This window comes from Syngnathus typhle, linkage group LG7, assembly GCF_033458585.1.
Source record: "Syngnathus typhle isolate RoL2023-S1 ecotype Sweden linkage group LG7, RoL_Styp_1.0, whole genome shotgun sequence".
NCBI classification, from domain to species: Eukaryota; Metazoa; Chordata; class Actinopteri; order Syngnathiformes; family Syngnathidae; genus Syngnathus; species Syngnathus typhle.
Window position 1 is genome coordinate 15,050,447 of NC_083744.1, and position 27,959 is coordinate 15,078,405.

The window sequence follows — 27,959 nt, forward strand, 5'->3', positions numbered from 1 at the left end:
TGCACAAAAAAAAAAAAAAAAACGAATTGAAAATAATGTTACAGGTGGGGGTTAGGTGAGGGGGGGAATATAGCCTAGCGTCCCTCTCGTTGAAGGTGAACTTCGTGACCTCATTCTTGCTTAAGTTCCGTAGTCCACGAAACAGGTGAGCGAGTCGGCCCATAACGGAACGAGACGGCGAGGTGTCAAATCTTTCGTTGTACTGCGGCATTCTTTCACACCACGTTGTAACGAGCATCCCTCGAGGACTTTACTGCCAACCAAAAGTGGCTGTTAAGTTCTTTGTAGGTGTCCCAGGTGCGAGCTCACAACTTCTTTATCACCTGGGAGGGGCGGAGGGGGATGCTGATGGGGTGCAGGGTTTTTAGGACCACGCCAGCCAGACAAGGCAGCAAAGGGGGCAGGCTGGGACAGCCGGGTCCTCCAGGGTTGTGGTAATTAAATCCAGATCACCTTTACCCCTTAAATTAGGGTCGCTGGGGTTGACAGAATTCGACCCTGCTTCTTAAAATTGCCTTTTCACCCAACCGACACAATTTGCAATTAAAAAATATATAAATTTACTTTAAAAAAAAAAAACTGTCATATCTACCAGATACTGAGTGTTTTAGGGTTTTGAATTTTGGTTAAAAAAAATAATAAAATACTTAAAAATAATACTGTTCAAAAAGTGGGTGACACATGATTGACAGGGTAAAAGGAATGAGGTCATCTCTATTAAATCTGTACGTCGACTGTGTGACTTAAATTATTCATTCATGCGATCATCTTCTGAACTGCTAATCCCGTGAAGCTAATTTCACAGAAGACCACGGTCGCATAAGTAGTATGTCATCTAGAATGAAACGCAAAGAAGATAATGCGACTACCAGGCGCAGCTCATTAATCCGATCATTGCGTTTTGTCGTTCTCGCTTTCCGACAAGGTGCTTTGCGCTCGCCGAGGCCGACAGAAATAGCCGAGACTGTGGGATGCGTTTGATCGGCATAATGACGGCCCTCAGCGCTGTGAAGAACATAGACGGCAAACTGGGTGTGCAACCACATTTTAGGATGAAGGTTTCATTTTTAACAATGTTTAACATGACACAGCTGAAAGCTCAGGTGGCATTTCAACAACTTCTTCCTGGAAAATAATTCTCTGAGCATTTACGCAAAGCAAGTACAGTGGAACCTCCAAAGTGGAACGTCTCAAAAGTGGTACAACTTGTGAAATAGATTTGGAATCTGAATTCTGGAGTCTTTAAACTTGAGTATGACCTCATCTGCTTCCCCTTGATGGGACACGTGCGTTTGCTAGCAAAAACAGAGGTCGATTTTTGACCCGTATGTTGTCAAATTGTTCGTTTTGGAGGTTCTCGATTTTAAACCCGCCGCTATGCGGCCACAGAGGTGAGAAGCCCCGAGAGGAACACTGCGAAAATGCAGAGGGGGGAGCCTTGAAAAAGCGGGCTCCGACCCAAATCGGATGTTTGCGGAGGTCCAAATTGTGAACATATACTCAGGGGTACTGAAGGGGTGGTGGTCTTGGGAAATTGGGGCCCTGAGTGAGATTACACACACACACGGCGCTCGCATGTGAGGCTCTAAATGAGGCAGGCGGGGGTCCCGCTTAACAAGCCTTCTAATTGAGGGCTGGTACGCATTAGGTGAAATTAAAAGCTGCCTGCTAAGCCAACATCTCGAAAAGCAGCTAATTGTTAAAAAGTTTCATCGGTACGGTTCCCTGAGGAATCCCGCGCCATTTCTGATACTTTGAGACTTATCTCGTATGATCATTTGTTCCGCGGTTCGTATCTGACCATCTATGACGTCATGAATGAGGTATTTGGAAGGAAGGTTTTATTTTATTTTTCATGCCAGTTACATTTATGGGCATGATGCATTTGTTTAAGATTTAATGACTGTTCCTCAGAATCCACGCGGAGAGGCTGAGGAGCATTTGGGCACAAAAAAGAAAAAAAGAACTGATTCCCGTTCTCGGAATAGAAAGCTGCACTGTATGCTTTCTTACTTATTTTACAAGTTACCCACTTTGCCCGCCATGTGACGCTCGGAGGCAGATGTTCCCGTAAAGGCAGCGGAGCGCTCGCCGTCTGTGGCGGCGCTGGGAACCTGCGGGGTTTAAGCGTGTACGCGCCGATGCCAAAAGACGTACCACGCTGCGGGTGGGCCGCCTGACATCCCGCGGGCCAATTCCTGCCCCGCTTGAACAGGAACAGATAAGTGGCACGTAGTGTAGTGGGGAGGGGCCAAGGGGCGGGGGGGAAGAAAGCGCTACGCTAAATAGCAGGCCCTTTGCAACCTGCTGACTGGCATTTTGAAACCAAAATGTGTTGCCAGTCACTGGTGGGCAGGTGGTATAACTTTTTTTTTTTTTTTTTTTTTAACAGATCTTTATTTTACTAGTAGTAGTAGGTAAGCTTCATTTGACACTAAAAGCGTCAACCCCCCCCCCAATATTATCCTGCACAAGCCAAGAGTATCGGCCCAAAGTAAAAGTTACCTTTTCGATTTCCAATGCTTTGGCTTTGATGGCTTCCGAGCGCCGCGCCTTTAATTCTTCGTTTTGCATCTTCTCAGGCTCCACGCTGGAAGGAGCCACCTCCTTCTCCGGTTCGGCGTCACAAGTTTTTTCCTAGTCGGGTAAAGGTCGTGGGTCAGTGGGTGAGGTCACCAGTTTCAGAAACCGGTTCTGATTTCAAAGACTTTCCAAGCACAGAGAAAGACAACTTAACTCTTTGACCAGTGTTGAGTTGTTGTTGTGTTTTCTACGAGCCTCATTATGCGCGCCACATGTCAACGCCGCATGGAGCCGACAATACGAGAGCATCGGAAGCAAATACTGATATTTACCTTTATCGATGAAGACGTTTGGGGAGGCTCCTCCGCGGGGACACTTGGGGGTGGGGTCGATACCGCGGCAGGCTTCGCTAATAAAAAAACACAATTATTAAAAAATGGTCAGCAATGTAAGAACCATATCAATTATTTTAAGCTAAGTCTTATTTAAGCGTGTTGGGGTCACGAAGAGTTCACAATATGTTACTACAAACTTTAAGTCAGTCTACCAAACTATGTTAAAAAAAAAAGGTTATTAATTACTCGCCCCTGAAAGCATGAGAGGAAATAGAAGAAATAGAATGGCCAGAACCCCATTTCCACATGCTTTACTGGCCTAATTAGTGTTCCAGATGGAGGTGGGAGGTACAACGGTTTTCTCACTCTTTTATTGCGTCTTCAAAAGGCTGGCACACAACAAAGCACGACATTTTCAGCACATAAATATGCTCAGCGCAAATCAAAGCAAAGAAATTACTTTGGCTTAGTCTCGTGACCTTTATCGTGTCGCCTCCGCTGAAAATATTCTTTCTAACTATTTTTGGCAGATTCGTGGAAAAGTCTAAAAGAAGGGACGTGAAATGTAGGCTTCTGAGGGATTCCTGTGACATTGCCCGAGCACTCTTTAGTAAAAAAACAAACAAAAAAAAGTGCTTTATGGCATCGCTCGGGATGTTCAAGAACCACGTAAATAACGACTTACCTTTTGGAGCGTTTGCGGCGCCTTTTTCCGCCTCAGTAGAAACGTTCTTTTTCGGCGGTGGTTGTTTTTTCTTCTTTCCCGATGAGCGATCCCAGTCTCCTTTAGCGTTCTGCGAGTACCTGAAGTGATTTTGGTCGTCGCGACTCCAATGAACCACAGCGCAGTTAGGGTGATCTCACCGTTTTGTTTTTGTGCATCATTGCAGAATAACTTTGGGAGAAATTAGAAAGGGAACGGACTTACTTGTGAGAGTGGCCTCGACCCCTGAAATATGGACCAGGTCGGCCATTTTTTCTGCACAAAAAAAAGAACACAGACAGGGTTCAAGTTTGCTGCAGCTAAAGAAAGCTCGAGCCGGAACGATGAGAACAGAGCACACAATTAATTCAAGTCTCGTCAAATTCATTATTACAGGTTTAGAAGGGAAAGTGGATAATGGTTGGGCTGTGAAAAAGAACGGGCGGAAGGCTAAACCACAGATGTAAATTCAGAGCCAGTAGGGCACATGGATCAATTTGTGGAACGGAGGCAATCTTCCACTTTTGGCCCTTGGAACACGTAAAAGGCCCAATTTTCAACTCGGCACCAATTTTCAAGTCAGCGCTTGTCCTCAATGGAAGGCACTGTTTAATTAGAGCCAAATATAAAGCTGAAGTCACCGAGCGCTGTCACCGGATTTGCGGCAACGCCACTTCCGCGCATTATTCAACCGCTGACGACGGCGTGGGACTGGAGCCAGATGTTTGAGCGTCCCCGTGGGCACCTGGTTGTCGAGTCCTCAGTCTGAACATAAACTAAAAGCGCATTTTAAAAAGAGATCATATCGAAGGAGGCCTCGCATCTTTCGGATTGAAACGTAAAATGGCCGTTTTAACTCAAGAGGGAGTGCTGCGGCTGGTTTTTCTATTAGGGCAGATGCTGGGGGTTCTTTGGCAGCGTGAGTATACACTCGTGCCCTTTGTCCCCTATTCTAGCCTGGTATGACTCCTTGCAAAAAAGACTGCCGGTGGTGGGGGGCCCGTAAACTGTTGGTATGTTGAAGCTGGCGAGGTGAGAAGTGCGTGCGTTGATGTCGGCTTTACAGCAGCTGGACTTAGCGACTCCGCCTGGGGTTAAGCCTCCAGGTTTACGAGCGGTGGGGTTAAAAAGAAAGGCTCCTAAATAAAGCTGCACAATTTGTCGATTAAAATAGCGGTATCGCGATACTCAATGAACATATCGCAAGTTCTTCCAATATTGTACAGCCCTACTTACAAATTAGTGTGTTTAGAAAGTTAACGTGCACTTTTTTGTTAAATTACCAAGCGTGTTTCAATATAAAATACCAAAAGAAAATATGTATTTTATATGGGGACCTCTCGGAGAGACCAGTTTCAATATACTGCAGAATACATATGTTGTCTTTTTATTCTATCCCGAAACATGTTATTGAAAGTAAAAGTACAAACTGACTTTTCCAACAAATCTAAAATACTGCCACGGCTGTCTTTTTGTTGACTTTTTTTTTTTTAAGTGGCGCTCTGCCTCCCTCTAGTGGTCAAAAACAAGTTTGTAACACATGGAAACTGGACAAGTTACTCACAGAATATTTTGGCTTCTCAGAGACCACTAACTTTAAGAAACAACATTCTAAGCGGAGGTAAGAAACAAAACCCAAGTAAATAATTTCAACAGTAAAGCAACAAAAATCACCTTCCGCGTATTTGATGCCTCAAATCATCTCCGTCGTAACGTGGACGTTGATAGTGTGGCTCCTAAGAGATGAGTGAGGGGGGAAACATTCACTAAATAACATGACAGGAAAATGCGTAGAAATAGAATTGGTTTCAGACATCCTGGTCTTGTCTTACTTGGTGGTGAGGTGGGGAGTGTCTGTGGAAATTGCCATAATCGGGGTTGCCATCGTAATATTGGTCTGATGGATAATTCATATCCCCGGGACAATTTTCAGGGGGGAAGCCCGGGCCGTTATCAAACCATGAGTCTTCTTGAAATTGTCTGTCATATTCCCCCGCTGCAGGGGGGCCTGGAGCGCTCCTTTCGAAAATGTTGACCACTCTACGTACTGTCACCTGAAAAATAGTGTGAGTGCATTTCTTCAAAGGTCATATTTGTCACATGGGCCTGAACAAACCTGAGGGTTTTTAACACATTATATTATCTTACCTCTCTTGTATCCGCTGGTGCGTATTGGTGTTCATAACGCATACGTATCGACTGCCACCTTTGTCTGAATGCCACTGAGCAAAAAAAAAAAACGGATTACTTTGTAAGCAGTTGGTTGCTCGTCATTGATTTAACAGGAAGACTCAAGAACTACATTGGCAACTAGTTTACACATTCTACTAAGGAACGAACACATGCTGATCTCAACACGTGCACAATAAAAACTTACTTTTGTTGCGATATCAACACGATGGATCAGTACAGTGCGTTAGACCTACAAGCAATGTTGGTGAGGTTGCACCTAAGTTCCCCAATTGCTTTCAACAACGGTGCCAACACAGCCACACTTTACCAAATACCTGGGTAAATTATCACAAGTAAATTATGTTTTAAGGCCGCAAGTGTGTGAAAGACGACGCTTATCGATTAGCAAGTTAGCATAACATTGCACGAGGAAGTAGCAAAACACAACATGGTGTACGCCACCGGAAAATCTTCACGAATTAGACCGCTTTACACCAGATTAAATTTGTGTTTTAGTCTACTCGTGTAAATGTATTTTCTACGGACATTGAAGCCCTGCATTAAACCATGGCGATGTTATTCATTTCTTCTTCCTTTTTTTAAATGGCCGCTGACAAGAAACGTGTTGGTACATTACCGCCGATTAGCGGTATGGAGTGCGAACCAATTTGGGAAAAAAGAACCATACTAGAAACCCTGATTGCAAATTAGATTAGATTAATTTTGGGATATAAATTAAAAATCAGCTAACATAAAACGCAATAGTTTCCGCGTCTACGCTGTAAATTTCAGGTTGGTTTAAACCGCATCTCCCGGTGGACAATGGAGGAAGTGGCCGTAGTCCTTCAATGGATGGCCACAAATAATCGATTAGAGAGATAAAATACAATTAAATTATCTATATATACATATATAATGATGGTTAGCATGATTGTGTTTCATTTATGCGAGTATTTTCCTTGAGGTTTTTCTTTATCGGACCGATGTTGCGATTACGTTAACGTGATTGGTTGTACGCCGCCCACGTGATTCTCCTTGACCGGAGTTTTAACGACAGCTGAGTAGCAGCTAAACCCGACTAATTTTATTTTTAAATGGTCACGTTTGAGCCTTTAAACCACACTGACGGCAACTTGTGCATTATGGGCGACAAGAAGAGTCCTACAAGGTAAAAAAAAATGCAGTGCGTGAATTAAGACACTTCTACAGGCTAGTCCCGAAAAGAAAGCGCGTCGGAAAATTGATGGAGGTCTTTTGAACTGAACTGTTTTCATGGCGGCTAGCTTGTTAAAATCGGGGCTGCCGTGTCGATGAACGCTCCTTCGCCGACTTCAGAGTTGTAAAACAGTTGAGCCTAACCGCCGTGGTTTAAATTTTACCCGCACGCGGTTTTTACAACACGTCGCTCCGCTGTTGTTTTGTGTTGTTTGAAGGCCGAAACGGCTGCCGAAACAGCCGCCAGCCGACGATGGTTACTGGGACTGCAGTGTCTGCACCTTCAGGAACACCGCCGAGGCGTTCAAGTGCACGATGTGCGATGTCAGGAAAGGGACGTCTACGAGGTATGAATGTGCCAAGTCTTGTGATGTTTGGACAAAGGAAGGGCTGTAACGTAATTACGCAGTTTAAAGACGGCTTTAAAATGGCTTGGGTCAGTTCGTATCGGATGTTTCTCAATTTGTTAACACAAAACACAGCGTCTGCCTTTTTCCTTTCACAGTAAAGGCATCATAAAAGTGCCCCTGTAGGATGCTAACACCTGCAGGGGGCGCCATAGGAGAACGTTCTGCTCACCCCACTTGGAAAGGGGAGGGGGGCTTTAAATCAGTTCTAGTACCAAAAAAAACGGCACTGCAAAGCTACAAAGATGCAATCATTTTGAATTCCCGATGTGCACCTATCTCACAAATGCACCAAAGTCTAACCATCACACTAATGTCCTTTTTTGTTTGTATGCTTTTAGAAAACCCCGACCCGTTTCCCAGTTGGTGGTACAGCAAGTGAATCAGCAATATGCACCACCGCCCACCCTGCTTAAAAAGGAGAAGAAAGAAAGATCAGAGAAGAGCGACAAAGAACTCACGCTGAGGAAGAAAAGCCTAAAAAAAATGAGGTATCGGTCGCCGCATTCATCAGTATCAGTTCTTTAGGCAATACACCCAAAAAATGTCCTCCTCGGTAAATTCTTGTTATTTCTCTTCTCCAGACCAAGGTTAAAAAACGTGGACCGGAGCAGTGCTCAGCATTTGGAGGTTACAGTCGGTGACCTAACGGTGATAATCACAGACTTTAAGGAGAAAGCCAAACCTATGTCTACTTCCACCAGCGCCGCAGCCGGCGACCCGCACAATCAAAGCGGCTCGAGCTCCGACAACACTGAGCGAGGGGTGTCGCGCTGCTCCTCGCCGCGGGGTGACGGCTCGTCAGTCAACGGGGACGCTCATTGAACCTCGGATTTGCCAACGCGGCAAAAGCCACTCTGATGCACTCAACCAGAGCTTGACATGCATGTTTTTAACTGCCATTTTTTTTTTTTAGCATTGGCTTCCACATTTGGGGGGGGGTTGATGATACTTTAGGTTTCATTAACTGCCAGATCAAACCCAATAAACGGACCGAATGAACATTATAGAGCCCCTGACGGTGCGACATTATCAAAGTGATGCATTAAGAAAGCAATGTGAAGTTTATTTCATGTTGTAGTTTACGCTAGAAATTTTGTTCTTTGCACTTGAGAGGTTCATGATGACATTTTTTGTGCCCCCCATCATTATTATTAGTCAATCATAACACTTTTTACTTTTGGACCCATGTCTTTGGATGCAATACATGTTTTCCTGTCTAACAATTTAGTAAGAACAATTTACTTTTTCACTCTACTAGATCAGAGCATGATTCAATCTATGGAATGGTTTATATTGTAAAATACTGTGAATTAAAATAATTGTAGATTCTTGTACATTACGTTTTTTTTTAGTGCAAGTTTATGATGAAGCTTGTAGTTGGGAAGGTTATTTGTGAGTCACACAATGAGTTGTGGTTTTGCAGAAAATTATGAAGCGCTCTTGGCATCCGAGTGCACGCGCGTGTGGAGTAGGCGGGACCTGTTCGCGCAGAAACGCGGTCACACGCTTACCTGATTTAACTTTTGTCTAAGAAGGAAAGATTAACTTGAGTAAGTTCGTATCTATGTGGCCGGAAGAGGTCAACCGACATTTTTGCGACAACCCACGGAACACAGGATGCGCCGTTATCGGCGTGCATTGCTCCTGTGCTCGGCGTTCACATTTTTTTCATCGCTCTACGTGTTCAATCATCTTGCATCCAGCCTGGAGGACACCGACGAGCGGCGCCTCAGCGAGCTGAAGACACCCGATGGAGGCAGTCCCGACTCGGGGAACGTTCTCCGGAAAAGGCCCGGTTCGGCAGGCCGTCGAGTACGCCTGCCGTTCAGGTAGCTAAAGCTACATTAGCCATATTGCTTACAACCATATGTCGCTACTGTAATATGCTCCTGCTAAATTTAGGAATTTGAAATCGAAACGATAACACATTAGAAAAAAACTCAACATACATAATTTATTGCTGTACTGTTAGAAAATACTATTTTTGTACTACAGCAATTAGTTTATTGTCAGGTAATTCGCTAATACTTAATTTTCTTTAAACCAACGCCATCTGTTAACAGCTTGAATTAAAGTCTTACTACCTTAATCCCATCACACAATGCTAAAGTTTAAGACCCCAAAAAGTATCGATTCCAAAAGATGGTCTTTTTTACTCTGTTAGGTGTAAGTCATTGTCAGTCTCTTACTGGAATCCGTTTTGGAGGTTGCCTGCTGATGTTTGTGGACTGAACCGCTTTGTGGATTCATCCTTTAGGTATGACTGATTTTGTGCATCTCTTAAAAAAAAAAAAGAAGAAAAAGACACTTAGGATTGCAATAAGGAGCTTTGCAAGTGTTTAGTGGCCACACGCAGAGATATTAAAGTACTGCTGCTGCCTCATGAGCTTTTTAACTAGCTGCGTTTATTGCGCAATCACAGTCGTTGTGCTGTGCTTTGTGTTTACAGACTATAAAGTGTCATTGACACATGAATACAGTAAATGCCTATTACGCAATAACAACTGAATTGATGGCTTTAATAAGCTCTCCATCGACATGCAACAAGTCAGGTGATATTTATTTTCCTCCCACCTACTAGTGTTTTGGATGCGGTACACTGTATTAGCATGCAAGTCCTCGTCCCCCCCCAAAACCTAATGGCAAGTCCATCCCAACTGAGCTCAGTGTGAGTCTGCTGATATCCAAACAACTGCTGAGTCTAATTTAAATGTGTCTTGGTTGTTAGAGACGGAACAAACTCAGAAGAAGAAGATGGCGGCGATGAAAGCAGTCACCTGGCCGTGGTGGCCTGTGGCCCGAGGCTGGACGAGACGCTCACCATGCTCAAGTCGGCCCTCCTGTTCAGCAAAAAGCCGCTCAAGTTTCACATCTTTGCAGATGAAGAGCTTCAAGGCAGATTCCAGAATTCGGTGAGGGTCCAGTCTAGTGACACACACACACAAGCAAGACACCTGGGGACGGTTTTAAGTTGTGAAATGTCTCCATGAACGTGGACACACAGTGCTGGAAACATAACATATATATTTTTGTCATTTTACTTTAAAGCTGCACTCCTGGCCAAGGTCAATTCAGAGCAAGTTTAACTTCACCATCTACCCCATCACCTTCCCCAGCGGGAATGAGAACGAGTGGAAGAAGCTCTTCAAACCGTGTGCCTCACAACGGCTCTTTTTACCAGTAAGTTCATTTTAACAACAAGGACACATTTGCCAAATGTCCTCAAGTCTGTTTTGTCTTTCCAGCTAATACTGAAGGAGGTGGACTCTTTGCTCTACGTGGACACAGATATCCTCTTTCTGCACCCTGTGGAAGGCATCTGGGCCGCGTTCTCTCGGTTCAACTCCAGCCAGTTGGCTGCCATGGCCCCGGAGCATGAGGAGCCGCGTATCGGCTGGTACAACCGTTTCGCTCGCCATCCTTACTATGGCAACACTGGCGTCAACTCGGGAGTCATGCTCATGAACATGACACGCCTCAGGAAAGCTTTTTTTAAGGTGATTGTGGATTGGATTTCACTCCTGAAGTATTATTAATATATTCAGGGTGTACAAAGTCAGCTCCACAGCATAAAAGAGTGAAGACTGGTTGTTTTTAGGTTTAAAAAGAAAATTGTAGGAGAGGCTGCACCACCAGAACTGTCCACTTGAGGTCACTGTAATTCTAAATTTACGAACTCCCATCAAGCAACTGTTTCCTTCAAGTCAGATGAAGTGTTGGGAGATGTAGCTGTCAAAGCTGAAGCAAAGACATGATTTTGTTTTTGGCTAACATTTTTATGACTCCTTCTAGAATGGCATGACAACAGTTGCACTTCAATGGAGTGAAATGCTGATGCCCCTGCTGCAAAAATATAAACTCAACATCACCTGGGGGGACCAGGACCTTCTCAATATCATCTTTCATCACAACCCAGGTGGGTGCGCATGCATTTGGCCGGCCGTCGAGTGAACTTCTACTAAAGTGAATCGCTCTCGCACGTTTACAGAAAACCTCTACGTGTTCCCCTGCCCGTGGAATTATCGTCCGGATCACTGCGTCTACGGCCTTAACTGTCAGCAGGCAGAGGAAGATGGAGTCTTCATTCTCCACGGCAGCAGGGGAGTTTACCATAACGAAAAGCAGCCGGCGTTTAGAGCCGTCTACGAGGCCATCAAGCAGGTACGGACAAATGAACAAATCTGAATTAGTAAAGGGACGAGTGTTTACGTTTGAGAGGAGGCGTTTTCATAACACTGGTTTTAACCACTTGTTGAGTTTTCCAGACATTGTCTGTCGCAATTGAGGAATAATTTGACACCTTGACACCTTATGGTTATTGATTTGCTATCGTGCTTCTCTTCAAGGGCCAGGTGTGTACATGGATTATCAGATTTGTTTGGATGGGGGGAAAAAAAAAAATCAGCCTGTCAATATGCACTCTAAGCCTGTGGTTATTTATTTGTTTATTTTGAAAATGCGCAATCAATAGCTTGTTAAACATTTCCATGACTTGCTCTTAATCCTCTCTAAACAAATCAGGCCCACTAGTGGGAGTTCAGGGAAAAAAAACTAATCCAAGTTGAATTTTGGCGAGATATGGATTGGTTGCTAGCCAATCACAGTTTACGTATGGTCAGTTAAACATTGGCAAAATCCTCAACGTCAGAACTTCGGGTTCCAATAACCGTAGTTGCCTTAGAAATGACAAGTTCGGGAAGAAAAAAAAAAGTCAGATTTAGCCAATACATAGAAAGTCCCATTCAACCATTTTTCTTTCCCCCAGTCGGCCACCATTAGAAAGTCACAGTCGGATCCAGTTAGCCGGAAAGCTCTTTCCTCTCGGGTCGGGTCGCTTTTGATCTGCCCCGAGTTGAATCCCATACGCCAGTCAACAAGCAGGCGCCAATCTGTGGAGTAAAAAAAAAAAAAGGGGGCTTCATTAGCTGCTCTCCATCCATTACCCCCAGCCACCAGCGCTGACGTTCTCAGCTATTAAGAAAACCAGAACCGAGCACTCCTCGACAGAGCAAACCCTGTGTCCCAACCAATCACAATTCGGGATTTTTTTTGCACAATCATCACACGTAAAGTAAAAAAAAAAATACGCGGAGCCTTTAGAACGTTTCAACCCCGCTTACAAACTGTTTTATGTCGCACTTTTATTAGCGCTTCCCCTCGCTCCGGCCCGCCGAGCCCACTCACAATTTGTTCCCACTCAGTCCTTCGGGGACGGGGGCTGCGAAAGCCTACAGGAGGCAATTCCGGAAGAAACTTTCATTTCCCTCCCACCAAGTCCGCCAGCCAGCCCTCCGTGTCTCCAGGCAACGTCTCCCGTCCAGCCGAGGCGCGTGCAATAAAGGGCACTACCATTACCCCGGCCCGGCCCGGCCCACAAAAGAGTTGTAAAATCTTTAGTGCTGATGGTAGTTAGAGGCATCACGATGGCGATGCGGACGACGCTTCCACATAAAAATCGATGCGAGGCCGTTAATGGTGCTTTACAGCCTGTGGCGCTGTATGAAAGATAATAAAGAACGCGTGCTTTGAGTAACCTAATGCCTGGCCAAACAGGAGTCAAATGAGGTGCCGTAAAATTGCCATCGTGCCGTATTTACAGGAGAGTAGTAAAAGATTGAAAGCAAAAGTCAACATCGTTTTTTCCCCATCGTCTGGATCTTTCATCTCGGCTAGGCTCATTTTAAGCGACCTTTGTTATTTTGTTTACAATAAAGGCGCCCGGAGGAGCGTACTAATACGATTACACCTTACCCGAGCACATTCCTTCACAGATGGCTCGATTTATATTTATCATTCGGATAAATCTTGTATTAAAGAAAAAGGAATCAAATGCAGGATGGTGTATAAAAAAATAAATAAAAACAAGCAGAAATAAAACAGGCAAATAGTCCCAAAATGGAGCTGCTGATGGAGGCACTTTGTAATGCGAGTCAAGCGCTAAAAAGCATCGGCGCTGTGTAACGTCTGCAATTCCTTTTCCAGTACCCCTTTGGCGAGAACATGGAGACGTCACTGCTTCAGCCGCTGGAAGCAGCTCTTCGGACCGCCGCCGATTCCTACTGTGGACGGGTGAGCCACTTGTTCACCAAGAGCCTCAAACAAAGTATTGCGTCTGTTCAACGGGAGCCATGAGATATTTTGCCCGTAAGGGTGTCCACACTCTAGAAAATCTGTGCCGAGCTATTGGGCCGCCTGTTACGTACGCCGACCTTGGAAGCGGTGCGGTGTGCACGACGTCGACAGAGACGTGTAGCGATACGATGAGTTATTCACGCCAAGGTCCCTGCACAGTAGAAACTGAAATGACAGAACTGACAGAAAGGTCGCAGGACAAAGTTGAAAGAGATGACGGGAGGGAGGAAATCGCAAAGGTTGCGTTGAAAGGCCTGAGCTGATATTCAAAGACAGATCGTCTCCGCCGTGATGCAGACAAAAAAAGCATCCCCCCAAAAAATGAAGTTAATCTAAAGATAGAACTTTCTGTCCAAGTATTTTCAAACTAGATGCATAAAGTACTGCAATTGACCTCCCCGGATATGTCGGCCAATTTGCCAGATTAAAGGAATGGCGCACTATATGGTAATATCTATATTTAGTCCACCTTCTCATCTGTAATGAGTTATTTAGTGTCTCCCTGTGGAAATGAAGACTTAAAGGAAAAAACAGAAGAGAAAAAAAAGAGGCGCGAGGCGTTTTCCTTTAATGCTCGCATCCTTTTGAGCTCTTTAAGAGCTTCTGCGTTTTTTCCCTTAAGAACGTTTTGATACGCGGGGGCCAATAAGGCGGATGACTAATAGGCTCCGGCTTCCTGAATTATTATCTGTTTACAACTTTTCCACTGTGTAAATTGGGCTGGTAGTCATGCGCAACCCGCTTAATTTTTTCTGTGTTTTCAAGTGCTGCTTCATATAAAACACCACCATCACCCCCTTTTTTTTTTGTATTTATTTATTTTTTTAAATACCACCGTCCAAAACATAGTTGAATTTGCCTCTGCGGAGGTGATTCATTTAGCAATAGGATTGAGACAATCAGGTTGTTTTTAAGAAAGATTTACAATCACAGTCATGTCACGATAATCACTTTGCACAGTTCGCCTCAGCTGGAAAGTCATCGAGGCGTACTTCAACATTTAAGCGCAAATAAGGAGGAACTTTTTTGAAGGCACAAAGAGAAAATGAATGTACATGCTAACCATAGCCTGTCTGCGACATCATCACGTCTTGAAATGAAGAGTTTTGGTGGTCGCACGAAAAGGTGTCCAGCATTATTTCAGGCCACACCCGTAAGGGAATTTACCTTACAAATCTGAATTTTAATTGTCATTTTAAATGAACATTGTTTCTACTGAGAATGAGAATGTGTTCACAGGTACCGTGTAGCATTTATGTAGCGCGACAATATTATGAATTATAAACTATGTATTTGGTCTCTACATTATTTAAAGTCACCGCCAGTGATACAAGATTGTGTTGTTTATGTTGAAGAATAGTATTGCTACGTTGACGCGGTGTAGACCTAGCATTAGCTAAAACCAGCCTGTTGCTATACGAAACATTTTTGTCAATGTGAAACAAATTTTGTGTATTATTGACACGCATTGTTACATTTTTTTGTATCCCCGAATAACCATTAAAGTCTTGAGTGTTTTATTGGTATCAGTATCATTTTGGTAGCTATCTCGTGGGAACAACTTGACGGTTTAGATCGTCTGTAGTATTTTGGATGACAAACATTTCTCTCATTTCTGAAATTGCAATTCGACCAGAGGAAATCAGTGCATAACACCTTGAGGAAATGCCGAAAGATGATTAAAAAGGCAGCTCATGTGTTGGCTTGCATTGCCCTCGGCTCTGCATTTGCACAGGCCGATTGACAGACAGACAGACAACACACGCCTCGGATCAACAACGAGATGAATTTCAAACACTTCTCCCCTAAGAACCTTTTAAATATTTCAGTTCTCGGCAAGCAAGTGTGCTGTATACGAGGAAAAAAAAACAACTTCTATAACGAAGAGTTCCGAAAGTCAACCTTAAACTTTGACGAGGCAAAATCGGAAATAAAAACCAAACGCAGTGAGTGATTAAAAACACACAGGAGGTTAGCATCTCTCGTTAAGTGATTATATCGGCGCGGGGAGAAAAAATGATAGCGAATAGTAAGATGGGCGTAAACCTGCTGGTTGACTTTGGAAGCTAATGCTGCCACTGCCTGGTTACGCTCCCCCTGAGTATGATGGTGATTGAGGTCTCGTTCTCCTTCAGTCTTACAGGAACAGCTAATGGATTATTCATGTTATTGCTTGCACCACTTGGCCTCTCGATTGCTCAATAACGATTTTTAAAGGCCGGGCATAAATTAAAACCGTCACAGGGCTTGACAGTTAGAGTAAAAAGAGGTCACAAAGTTAGGGATATGCAATATGAGAGGGAGGGCAAAAATCATTGATGGGTGTTTTCTTGTAAGCGGTTAAAGGGAAATGACTTTAGCTGAAACCTCAGGGGAATTACGCAATTATATAAAAAGAAATCTTTTGTGGTAGTAAGAAGCTGACGTCCACCACACATTTTGCCTTGTTTTATGCCCAATTTCATTTCACACCACAACATCTTTGTGATTCATAGAAATTGCTATGTCACCATGGGGTTAATTTGAGAATTAAAAAAAGTTAACGCAACAAAGGTCCATTACTTGCAAAATATTACACAGTGGGTCTTGTTATGTTTGCTGGGTTATGTTTATGATTTGTTGATAAAGCTACGGGAATCCGGTCTGGCCTCAACAGAGAGTAAATAATATGAGCCATTCAATATTTAATCAAAAACACTCCTTTTGAAAATCAGTCGGTGCGGGATTGACGCGGCAGGTTGGCTTTTACCCGCGCTTTACAGTACAAAGCTTCGCGTCTACGTTTGTATTTTAATGGCTCCGTGACGCCATTTCATCTATAAACACTTGCTAATGAGGCTGCGAGTAAGTAAACAAGCGTTGAATTTATTCAACTCCCTACTTTTCATACCGCAGTGATCATTTTGATCAACATTTCATTTGCCCCTCATTTTTTAATTGCAACCCTCGGAATCACTTCGCGTAATTTACCGCCGGGCGGATCCGTCTGCACTGCGCTGATAAAAGGGAAATTCTCACTGTAAGCAGAGCAGCCCCGAGAAATATGCATGCGCAAATAAAATAATATAGCTAGCTCGCTTTCCCCCCCCCCGTGGGCGGACATAGATGTCATCTCGCCAGGTGATAACGTCACACATCATCAATTTACGAGCCCGGTGATCGTACGGGCTTGCTGACGGCTGCTTAATATTTCTTTTTATTATGGCGGAGACTGTCTGACGTTTCAAATCAAAACTGCACCAGATCACGTGGATGTCAAGAAAAGAATCTATTGGCGACTTCTGCTCTCCTCACACTCTATAAACAACCACTCAAAGAGCATCCACACTGACCCAGGGGGCGATGGCCTCCGCCGCCATCGCCACGGCGATATTGAAACATGCTTTATGGATGCATGATATTCAAACATACAAACATAAGGATGTTATTACACAGCCTTTCTCGTATATTCCCGCTTTTACGGCCCGGTTGGAGCAAATGTCATTGAGATGGAGCATTGGCGATGTTCATGTAATACCGTCCGTATTACCGCTGATAAAAGAAGATATCAATCACTTGAGCTGACCTTTTTCCCCTGATAAAACGTCTCATCAGTGGGCCCCATCTTAGCCCGTTAAGGCTGAAGGGGGCCGCTGTTTGGAATCCAAGTTCGCGGTTATCAAACAATATGTTACGCCACACTCCCTCCGATTGGATCAGCAATCCTCGCTGACACATTGCATAAATAAGCAAAGTGTATTCCTGCTAACGAATGACCGGCATCTATTGTCAATGGCATAAATTGTAACTTGGCCAGATGCCGAGAATGTTTTTTTGTGAGTGCGTTATTGAGCTACTGACATCTTACTCACCTTGTCCTTTTGATTTTTAACCATACCGCTGCAACAACAGCTTTTTGATCATGCACTTTAACTCATTCAGTACCATTGACGGATATAGACGTCAATTTGCTGGCCTCATTAGGTCTAAAATCGCTGCTCGTGCACTGCCGTTAACTGAAATGTGTGACTTTTTTAGCATATAAGACAAGTTTGTCATTTTAATTTGTTGACTGAATCGCCCGTGTGACTTTCATTTCAGTTGCGACGTCGTTTTCGACCCATGGTGCTTTAATTGCTTTATAATTGCAGCCAAGTTGCCAGACTTTGTTCGTTTTACTCTCTCGCTTCTCCGCAAAAGCCCCTCGAGACCTCAACCTCATGCTGGAGGTCATTTAATTGTCTTCCGCGTGCATCCCCGCCTGGCTGGCATTTCCTAATGAATCTATCGCACACACACTCGGAGGCAGTTTGCTTCATTGACTATCGGTGCGGCTCGACCTACGTGAGGAACCTTTAATTGTTTTTCCCTCCCGAGTCTGACAGCCGACGCCACATGATGGATTTGCCGGAATGTTTATCAGTGACACACAAAAAAGGGGCAATTTCTGTAAAACCTTGAAAAACATTCACGGTCAAATTAGAACTTCGCTGAGATGCAACTTGCTAACGCTCGACTTTAGCGTAGCGTGCGGAAATCTCCGTGACTAAACGCGCTGTTGGGCAAACTCGACATTGTCGTACAAATCTCTCTCCACCTCATAAACCTTTGGCTGTGAAGGAAGTGTTCAATGAGGCGGACTTAGTGCAAACATATGAAAGTTATTACGAAAACCTCATCTCGAGAACTAATTCACCCGTCGCGTTTCTTACTACTCGGAGGGCGCTCGGATTAATCAGACGCATTGCGGCAACAACGCCATTTAAGGGTATATATGCATAATGAGCCAAGGAACACGGGACAAATGGCTCTGAGAAAGTCATTTTTCAGGCCCCCTTCATTACTTGCAAGGGCACTTTGACCGGGAAGGCCCGAAATGGATCCTCATCAAAGTCATTACCATTATTGATGTACTCTCGGGGCATTACGGGGGCCGATTGTCGGCGGCATTTAATCAAATATTTCTCGAGAAAATTTTATTCTGCAGATGCTTTTGTATTGCGGCTTTTTAAAGACCCTTCTACGTCCAGATTGTGTAATCTTGAGTCGGGCTCTTGTCGGATGATTACACGGCCCCGGCATGCGGCGACCTGACCAAGAAATCACGTCAAGTGTTTGCCGAGGGCCTCGACAACTCCGGAATTTAACTCCGCAAAGTCCAATTATCTCGCAAAGCTCGGTGCCAGCTTGCCTCGCCTGAAGGGGGCTATTTTGTGACTTCATCAGTGTTCCTTTTGCCCACAGCCGTCGCCGTGTTCCACTTACACAGCTACATCTTCTGCAATTGAAACTTGTATGACATGACATCTCATCTCAAAACTAAATTGCTTTCTGTCCATAAAGCAGAAATAATCAATGGCGAGAAATGCCAGATGACTTCATAATGAAACAGCTGTCGTCATGTCACAACCAAATAGGAAATTAATGACATGAGCACAAAAACTGCCTTTGTCTACAAAGTTGTTCACCGTGGTTGGAGAGTAACTTCAATTCAATTAAGAGAGTTTAAAATCATTAACTTGCTGCAGGGTACAACTTGTCTCTTTCACGAATGGCTATCGCTTTACTTTCACCCTACAGCCAATCACTCGTTTGCTTTCACCTGTATAGGAAATCACTTTTTGCATCCACACGGGACCCTGACATGACCCATTGCTTGTATTACTTTCTTGTTCAACGATGCTTTGTTGCCCTCTTGTGGTATCTTAGGGTAGTGTAGTTTTCTTCTTTGTATTCTTGTTTCGACTGTTTACATCTCTGCCGCAAAACTACGATTTGCCTATTGTAGTATAATAATAAAAAAGAAATCATGCTTTGCTTTGTTGCCCTCTTGTGGTATTCTAGGGTAGTGCAGTTTTTTTTCTTGTATACTGACTTGTTTCTAGTTTTCACATCTTTGCCGTGAAATCACGATTTTGCCTTTTGTGGTATAATAATCCAAAAAATTGCAGCCACCATCCATCTATGACTGACTCGTTCTCTCTGCTAGAAATATTTCGCAAGCATCACATGTATTCAAAGTAGCGATAAGAAAAGGTTTATCTCTGTGCAATTGCCTCCCGGCCACCAAATCTTCTGCACTTCCTTTGTGTTGGCTCGCTTTCTCTCAGCTATGCTCCGATGGGGATAGAAGTGCGTTGAATGGATTATAAACAGAAGACACGATTGAAATATTACAACCGGGAAGGAGAGGGGGTATCTTGGGAAAAGTTGACTGTCCTCAAAATGATACCACAGATATAGTTAGCAATTGAAAATACATTCCCAGAGCTGACTTTAAACCTATTCTCGTTTTTTTGTAGCTATGTTTCCCAAATTGTCAACATCGGCGACCATATTGACAAAAGGCTTTACTGCAACGGGGAATCAATTTCCTCCATATTGTGAACACTAATTGCTGTCTTCCTCAGATCCGTTTGTATCTCCCCAAAGAGTTTCACTTCATTTGAGATGCTACAGTTTGGAGGTCACAAAGGCGAGAGCATCATTGATTGGAAACACAATGGAGCTAAATTAGCCACGGCGAGTCGCTGAACCAACAAAGGGAAATTCGCTTACAGGAAATCACTGAATCAAACTGTGAACAAGAGCGGCCAGTAATTACAAACCTAGAGGTGTCTGATCAAAAGTTCAACCAACCCCTAACCCTTAGCCACTCTTCCATTGATTTGGATTGGTCACACCCTAAGTGGCCCAATCGGAATCCTGCCACATGCTTGAAATGTCTTGAAAGTGACATTTAAAAAAAAAAAAATCATTTTATATAGAGATTCCCGTTCTCAGCCTTGTCATTCATTCTCTTGTCCTATTGGATCTTTCCCTGTGATCTGAACACAAATGAGCATGTCCGCTGATGTCTGCCTCACAATACCGTAGAAGTCTAATTAGCACCGTTGGCACTGAAACCACCTCTAATCGTTTAACAAAGACCCAAAGAAATCGGTAGCACAAAATCAGAAAGCAATTCTTCATTTGCATTTAGATTGTGTTTTCATAATAAAGCCCATGGATGACTTTGTCTGTGGGAAAAAGATAATGAAACCTTTGAGCATGGCCGAGCCTCGCGCAGGAGATTCTCCGCTAGCACGAACTTCTGCATGTAAACAATATTCGGTAAATGCAAAGTTTGTCACATGCTTATTAGTGTGCTACTTGGTCAAGATAGAAATGTTTAATAAGTATAACTTATTTGTTTTTTGCAGAAAATCCCCTGTATCACCCTCCAAAAAGTTTCCAAATTATTTAAATTTTTTAATTTCTTTTTCATTTAATTAATTTAATTTTCTTTTCAATTGAGACAAAAAATGTCCGATTTAAAATATCTAGAAAAAGTCTGTTGTCTGTGCAACCAAACTTTTGAGGCAATAAAAAAATAAATTTAAGAATAAAAAAATTCCAAATTATTTAAAAAAATATATATTTATTTTTAATTTATTTATAATTTTAATTTTGTTAAAATGGCTATTGTTGGATTTAAAATATGCAGAGAAAGTAGTTGGCTGTGCAACCAAACTTCTGAGGCAGAAGATGTGAAATCTGTCTGAAAACACACCCCCACACACACATGCTGGATTTTGCGCAGTGTAACTAGTTGGCCTTTATATTTTTCCATAAACCGCCAATACTTCACTGGGCTTTCACTCCACACGAGCTACGGATCAAAGTGATTCGCTCACCCGATGTCAACACGCCGGTGAGCGTTATTGCACCAGCCGTCTGTCTCATTACATTCTCATATTGAAGTAATATTCAGTAAAGTCATAATAAAATCTATCTGACAATACGTTTTCTCCCTTATACACGTGTTCCGCTGCTATTTATGCCGCCGCCTTGTGAATATGAATAGACAGGTTGAATGAAATGATGCTATCTCCTCCCGTATAACTGGCTGCACCTGACAACGTATCGAGCCCATCAAAGAGGTTCATTATTCTCCGCCATTTCAGCGCTTTCATTATTTGCTGTGCTTTTTCATTCCCCGGCGCCTTCCTATCTTTGAAAACACCGGCAGATCTATTCACCGCCCCCACCTTAATATTTCTCTTTCATTCACTGTCTACAAAGCTATTTCGGAGCCTCTCTAATGGGATAATGGTGGCGTCTCTGGGTCATTCTCAGTTTTGTCGAGAGGCGCCCGAGTCCGCTCAGAAGAATATTTATGTCGACGGTCTTGATGTTATAAATGTCACCGTTCAGTGAGACTACGTTCTTGGGAGATGCTAGGTTCAAGTGCAAAAGAGAAAAGTAGATCAATGTAAATACAGCATCGGAATGTGCAGTGATCCCTCGCTACTTCGCGTTTCGTTTATCGCGGCTTCACTACATCGCGGATATTTTTTTTCAAAATTAAAAAACAATTTAAAAGTCAAAATAAAACTTCTAAATTGAGGAAACATGTGTCTAACCTTTAGGATAATGTAGTATTGCTCCAAATGTTCATTTACATTCCTGTCGAAGTCCGTTTTTGCGTATTAGCACGATCACGACTTAGCATCTTTCCGCTAACTCGTTAACCTGCCCAGTACTTCTTGTTGGTGACCGTACTTTGCGGATTTCACTTATCACGGGTGGTTTTTGGAACCAATTATCCGCGATAAACGAGGGATTACTGTATTACGTCCTTGATAACCGTGCCATGTTATTAAAAAAAAAAAAAAAGTTGGAGTTGAGCCTCCATAGTTGGAAAGCAGCCACACAATCCCGATTTTTTTTTTTTTTTCGTGCTGCATGCACATATGCACATACATAGCTATGAAATCTACTGCAGCGCTCTGATTATTAAGTAGCCAAACAGAAGCAGCCAGGAAGGAAATGAACTCATGTGCAAACAACATTATCTACCAGCAGCATAAGCAGAAACATACGTTATGTCGCAGCGTACGACACTATAACTCGCTCTTTTTTTTTATTCATTATTACCTGACCATATTCACCCGATGCGGCTACCGAATCTAAATAATTCAATAGGAGATAATATTCTTGCGCAATCATCTTTGTTTAAAGGAAGGAAGTACATTTTCTAGAGGGCGTGACCTCATTAGAGCCTCCGGTGAGCTGGAGCTGCCTCAGCCCGATTTCTGATGATAGGCGGGTTAAAACTAGGACTTGTCGGTAAATACAAATAATCAAATCAACCTTCACAACTATGGACAGTTTAGAGCACCGGTGTCAAACCTAAGGTGCGGGGGCCAGATACGGCCCGCAAAGACAAATTGTGCATCAAATTCGTGTCGATAATGAAATTGCAAATTGTCTTCACTTTTTAAAAAAAGAGATATTATTACAATTCACCTTTTTAAAACATTTGAACAGTTTTTACTAGTCTCTGATTTGATCTGTACTTCCACTATATATATTTTTTGAGCGTGTACTTTTCCGTGGATTAATCTTCTTCTGCCCTGACCTTTCTGACCGGGTCCGCTCAGGAATCCCTTCAGTCTTCTGCCCCCAATCACGGGGCTCAGCGTGTTTGCTCTGTGGTGTTTTGCTCTAAGACCAACAAGGTTTCTCTCTCCTGTTATGGATTACGGAGCACTACAAGACGTGGCCTCAAAGCTCTTTCCAATCTTCAAAACCACTTTATGTGGACCTTGACGCTCTTTACCTGGACTTTGAAGTACACAGCATTGCTACTCACCTGCTTGTCGCTTGACTTGACACGTTGATAAATGTCAATTCCAACTCATACCTGTGAGAAATTAAAACCACAATAACACAACAAATGTTTTAATTAATACCTTTTTGTCAGTCATTCTTCTGGGTCACTCTTTAGGTGTACCTCGTGTTTCACGCACTACCTATTTGGTAGACGCGGACATTGTTTGCGCAGTTCGGCATATAATTCTGACAGGTGCATCCTGTCGTTTCTCACACGGCTGCCAGAGAGCCTGTCAGATAAACAAAAGCTACGTCGGCACACCAGAACAGCTGGTGAGTTCTAATCTGCAGGTCCACTGAACCGCCAAGGCCTCTCCACTTACTTTCCAATTCCACTTTGAGACGTTGTCAGACTTATATCTCGACTCCATTGAGAGAGGGGGGGGGGGGGGGTGTTTCTTCCCCGTTTTATTCCAAAGCAAGTTCATAGCGGGGCCACCTGCAAAGCTCCAGTGTTGCTGAAAATAATCTTCATTCATATCAAATTGTGCATTTATACTTTTGAGTATAGTACTGCAGTTTTGATCTAAGCCATCCAGTGATCTCAATACCATTAGCATAATTTTAAAATATATTTCCCCCAAAAAAATCAATACTAATTAACTCATTCACTACCAATGACTATTTTAGACGTCAAATATTTATTTTAACTGGGCTTGCAGTCAATGAGTGAATGTTTCATATAATCAAGGCAAAATGACTGTTTATAAAATAATTTTGAATCTATATTTGTGTCTGTGGGTTCATGGTACCTCTATGACCTTTTGCCCCAGTTTCCCCTCATCCTCACTACAAACAAAGCCACATAAATCACAAAACCCACACAGACAAACCGTGCCAAGTTCTTTGCTGCATTTGCACGCCGGGGTGGCTCGGGTTGGGGGGGCCCAGCCAGGTACAGCAGCCTGTGATGTCACATTAAAGCCGCGCTGTGAGGATGTGGACCTGGAGGAGCGTGAAGTAGGACACCCAACAAGAGGGTAAAATCAGCTTATAACATTGCTTCGTGGGGAAGGAGCTGTGAAGGTATCTTCAAACAAACAGCTGCCACACACACACGTCGATGCAACGTGAGCCATTAGTGGAATGATAAGCGAGGTATGTGGCAGGAAGGTGGCGGCTTCAGATCTGGCTGCGTATTCCGTGTTTCCTGACAGAAAGAAAATACTTTTCTTTATTGGGGGGGTGAGGGGGAGAAACACGCCGCTGTAGCAGGAGTGGGTGGCTTTGCTCGGTCGATACAGGGGAAAAAAAGGTAAACAACTAAATGATGCCGAGAGCTCACAGAAGATGACACGGTAGTCTCCCAAGAACTCTTTGTAGACTTTGAAGAAGCCAGTCTACATCAACTAGCTCTGTCCTGGTCTTGGACAGACACTTTGACCCAGCTGCCAGTTCCACAGTCTCCGTTGATTGTCTTTGAACCCGTAGTGGTGCCGTAGCGAAGTAGGGTAACACAACTCGGATGTTTTGCACGCCAGTAATCAGATAAACTGTCACTGCTGAGGAAAAATGCGGTAATTCCCAGAGACAAGCTGAAATGCACAACCATAAACGGGATCCCGCGTGAGCGGCTGGTGACGGACGGACGGACGCATGATGAACGGTTATGTCGGTCGCCGTGCAGCCGGAGGCCATTCGGGTTTTTGCAACAATTGCTCGTCACAGTTTGTGTTATTGCGGGGGATTCATTGCGCTTATTTGAAGCTTTCATTTCACCACGCCGTGGAGACCATAACGCACCGAGATGCTATACAGGAGCGTTCTGAATTATTGCGCCATTCGCTTCATGCGAATAATTCCGACGGCACACTCACTGAACCTTACGACCGAAAAACCTTTATACTGTAAAATTCCATAAGGGTTGCTTTTGTTTGATTCTCATCTGGAACGGGAAATGAAATGAGACAAGGTTGGCGGGTTCTATGGATCAGTGAATGAATAGTCCACACACACCAACGGCTATCTGGTCTTTCGGTTTCCCCATCATTCCAGAAAATATTAGAACAGCTATTCATCTTACACCGTTAAACAGAATCCAATTTAGTATGTGTCTGCGAGACCTTTTACATTTATATATTTATATATGTGAGAGAAGTAAGAGAATATTACAAGGTAGCATTCATGCGCAAATCAGGCTCGTCTCTACTTTTGGATTTTGTACTTCTCAGATTTCACTAATACTTCTTCATTGTATGACCTCACCGTCCTGAAAATGATGACAACACATTTAATGGTTTCTTAGTTGACCAATGGCGCATGCGTCACAATCAGTTTATATGAGCCAGAAGTAATAGATGTTTCTTCCAAACGCTGGCCTAAACAAAATTGCGTTGCACTCAAGATAATGAAAATTTTCCGCTCTGTAATGACTTTATGCAGCAATCTGCTTAAAGACATACAGCGGTAATTGATTACACGGCTCGACTGTATTAGCTGTTTTATATTGTTCTCCGGGGGTCGCGTTCCTGAGATGTTCTGACCTCAAGAAGAATCATTATTTCCCCAACAAGAGCATTGGAGATTTAGACAAAGCTTCCCAAGAAAAGTCTAAATCCCAAGGTGGTGAAAGGCTATAAAGCAGAGAAGTGCGCAAGACGCAAACGCATTCATCATAATGTGCCTAAAAGTAGAAGCAAGGACCCGTGTAGTTAGGTCACTTACTTTCTTCTTTCTACTGGAGTTTAATGAGGTATACTGGGGAGTAGCTACATGCTTCAAAATGAAGGCTAGCTGCGGAAAAAGTACAGTTGTGGTGGTGCAGTTAGGTGGAACATTTTTACTTACCCAACTCCCAGAACTGCAACATCAAGCATTTTTGAAAAAATACAAATAATGGGGATTATAATGAAAAAAAATAAAAAAATAATAATAATCCACATAAAAGTAATAATAATAATATATATAAAAGCCTGCGCTCCCGCACCACCAGACTCTCAAACAGCTTCATACTCCAGGCTGTTAGGATCCTGAACTCGCTCCCCCGTTCTGCGTAGCGTCTTGTACTTTTACTGTCTGTACTGTCTGTATGCACACTGGCTCTTATTTGTTGTGTTATCTGTTTATTTATTATTTATTATTACTCTTATTATTTATTGTTTGTGCCTTTTTGTTTATGATGTTTTTTACTTTTGCGCTATGCTTGCTGGTTCCGTTTTGCTCCTCTTATTTATTGTGTTATCTGTTTATTTATTATTTATTCATCACTCTTACTATTGATTGTTTGAATTTCTGCCTTCTTGTTTTTATATTGTGTCGCGTACTTGTATGTCTATCGTGTTATGTGTCTCGTCACCGTGGGATAGAGAAAAACGTAATTTCGGTCTCTTTGTGTGTTGTGACATGTGGAGAGATTGACAATAAAGCTGACTTTGACTTTTTTTGACTTTTGAAATAAATAAAACAAACAAATGCAATAAAATAATAATAAATCAACCCCCCCCCCCCCCCCCCCCCGAAAAAGAAAAGGGAAAACAAAAACTAACAAGAATGATGTCCAAAATTATTATATCCCTGATTCAGAATTATTGTTCTTCTTTTAAACTTCATCACTGGGTTAAAATATCGGTTGTTGTACTTTTCCGGGGCTTCCAATAAACACGAGTTGGGATAAGGGACAGAGAATTTGTGGTCGACTATCCTGGGATTCCCAAAGGTCACGAGCAAACATTCATAACGGGAGGTATGTGTAAGTTGTGAGGACGGCCGCTATCTAGTTGACATTTGAGCCAGCGCGGCTGTTTGAACTTGCCACGGCTCAGACAAATGCCACGGCTGTCACCTCGACGCTTTTTAATTACACCTGATCGCGTTTGTTAGGTACTTGCAGATATATTTAATTAGCCGCCGAGCACTTGGGGGACTCACCAAAAAATGACTACTGGAGCAATAGACCTTTTCAACGTGTCACAGGTACTCCCAAAAGATTGCATCATTTCTAAACAAACCCTCGTAGCACATTTGACCAAGGTAGAGTGATTGGGAAAACTATTAAATTGGTTAAAATTCAGAGTAGTTAACATGATCATTGAGGAGCTGTCGGATTAAAAAATTTGAATGTTGCCTGGATTAATGGCGCAAACGTTTGACCCTGAAATAGATAGTCATTGACTAGCTAAAATAAAAAATAAATAAAAATACTCTAATAGAAACTAGCAAAGCTGTTCTACAAAGTATATTTTTTTAAAAATCGCTAAGATTATCGTATATTAAGAAAAAAAAACAATACTCAAGCTAATAAAAACAAACAAAGCTGTTCTACAAACTAAATTAAAAAAAGATTATCGTATATTTAAAAAATAGTACTAAAAGTAATGAAAACTAACAAAGCCGCTCTAAAAAATAATTTAAATTTTTTTAAAAATAAATATAATTTAATAAAAACTAATAGACAAAAAAACAAGCAACACGATGAAATAAATAGCAGGCTTGCCGTTATATTTTGCTAAATTACAGACAAGACAACCCAAGCAAACATTTTATACATACCTGTGAGAAAATGAAATGAAAGCTTTGTTTCCCATTGGCGACGATGTCAGCGGTACTCAATTACTCCTCAACACTAAGTACACCGGCCCTTATTGTTTACAACATTCTAAAAAGGTCAATGGCTCCAACACACCGAGGACACACCTCACGAGCCATGCTAAGAGTTATATTAGTCGTGCTCACCGTCAGCGCTGACATTAAAAATTCAAACTAAGACAACACACTGAGCACCTGTGCGGAACCACGCAAGATGAAGTGGCCGCTCCCTCCTAATGAACATAAAGCCACCCGAGTGGAAGACTATTTTAATTGAAATCTCCTCCAGCTGAACGGCCGGACGCGCTG

General features: G+C 42.9%; 2 protein-coding genes across 3 annotated transcripts; both read left to right on the forward strand.

Moving 5' to 3' along the window:
* The first annotated feature begins 6,740 nt into the window (after positions 1 to 6,740).
* LOC133156817 (YY1-associated factor 2-like) lies at positions 6,741 to 8,692 on the forward strand. Of its 2 annotated transcripts, XM_061282820.1 has the most exons (4): positions 6,741 to 6,901; positions 7,167 to 7,295; positions 7,697 to 7,846; positions 7,940 to 8,692. In XM_061282820.1, the coding sequence occupies exons 1-4, from the start codon at positions 6,828 to 6,830 to the stop codon at positions 8,178 to 8,180; spliced, it is 594 nt and encodes a 197-aa protein (XP_061138804.1). In that variant the 5' UTR covers positions 6,741 to 6,827; the 3' UTR covers positions 8,181 to 8,692. The 2 variants fall into 2 exon arrangements, with proteins under 2 accessions (XP_061138804.1, XP_061138805.1); XM_061282821.1 differs by lacking the exon at positions 7,167 to 7,295 and having other exon boundaries at positions 6,743 to 6,901.
* Positions 8,693 to 8,811: 119 nt separating this feature from the next.
* LOC133157235 (glucoside xylosyltransferase 1-like) lies at positions 8,812 to 15,010 on the forward strand. Its single transcript, XM_061283615.1, has 8 exons — positions 8,812 to 9,187; positions 9,523 to 9,615; positions 10,087 to 10,270; positions 10,407 to 10,538; positions 10,604 to 10,855; positions 11,151 to 11,274; positions 11,347 to 11,519; positions 13,341 to 15,010. The coding sequence occupies exons 1-8, from the start codon at positions 8,976 to 8,978 to the stop codon at positions 13,488 to 13,490; spliced, it is 1,320 nt and encodes a 439-aa protein (XP_061139599.1). The 5' UTR covers positions 8,812 to 8,975; the 3' UTR covers positions 13,491 to 15,010.
* Positions 15,011 to 27,959: the final 12,949 nt, after the last annotated feature.

Coding starts and splice junctions, on each gene's coding strand:
- LOC133156817 (XM_061282820.1), top strand. CDS start 6,828: ATGGTCACGTTTGAGCCTTTAAACCACACTGACGGCAACTTGTGCATT. Junction 6,902..7,166: donor GACAAGAAGAGTCCTACAAG/GTAAAAAAAAAT, acceptor TGTTGTTTGAAG/GCCGAAACGGCTGCCGAAAC. Junction 7,847..7,939: donor AAAAGCCTAAAAAAAATGAG/GTATCGGTCGCC, acceptor TCTCTTCTCCAG/ACCAAGGTTAAAAAACGTGG.
- LOC133157235 (XM_061283615.1), top strand. CDS start 8,976: ATGCGCCGTTATCGGCGTGCATTGCTCCTGTGCTCGGCGTTCACATTT. Junction 9,616..10,086: donor TTTGTGGATTCATCCTTTAG/GTATGACTGATT, acceptor CTTGGTTGTTAG/AGACGGAACAAACTCAGAAG. Junction 10,271..10,406: donor AAGGCAGATTCCAGAATTCG/GTGAGGGTCCAG, acceptor TTTACTTTAAAG/CTGCACTCCTGGCCAAGGTC.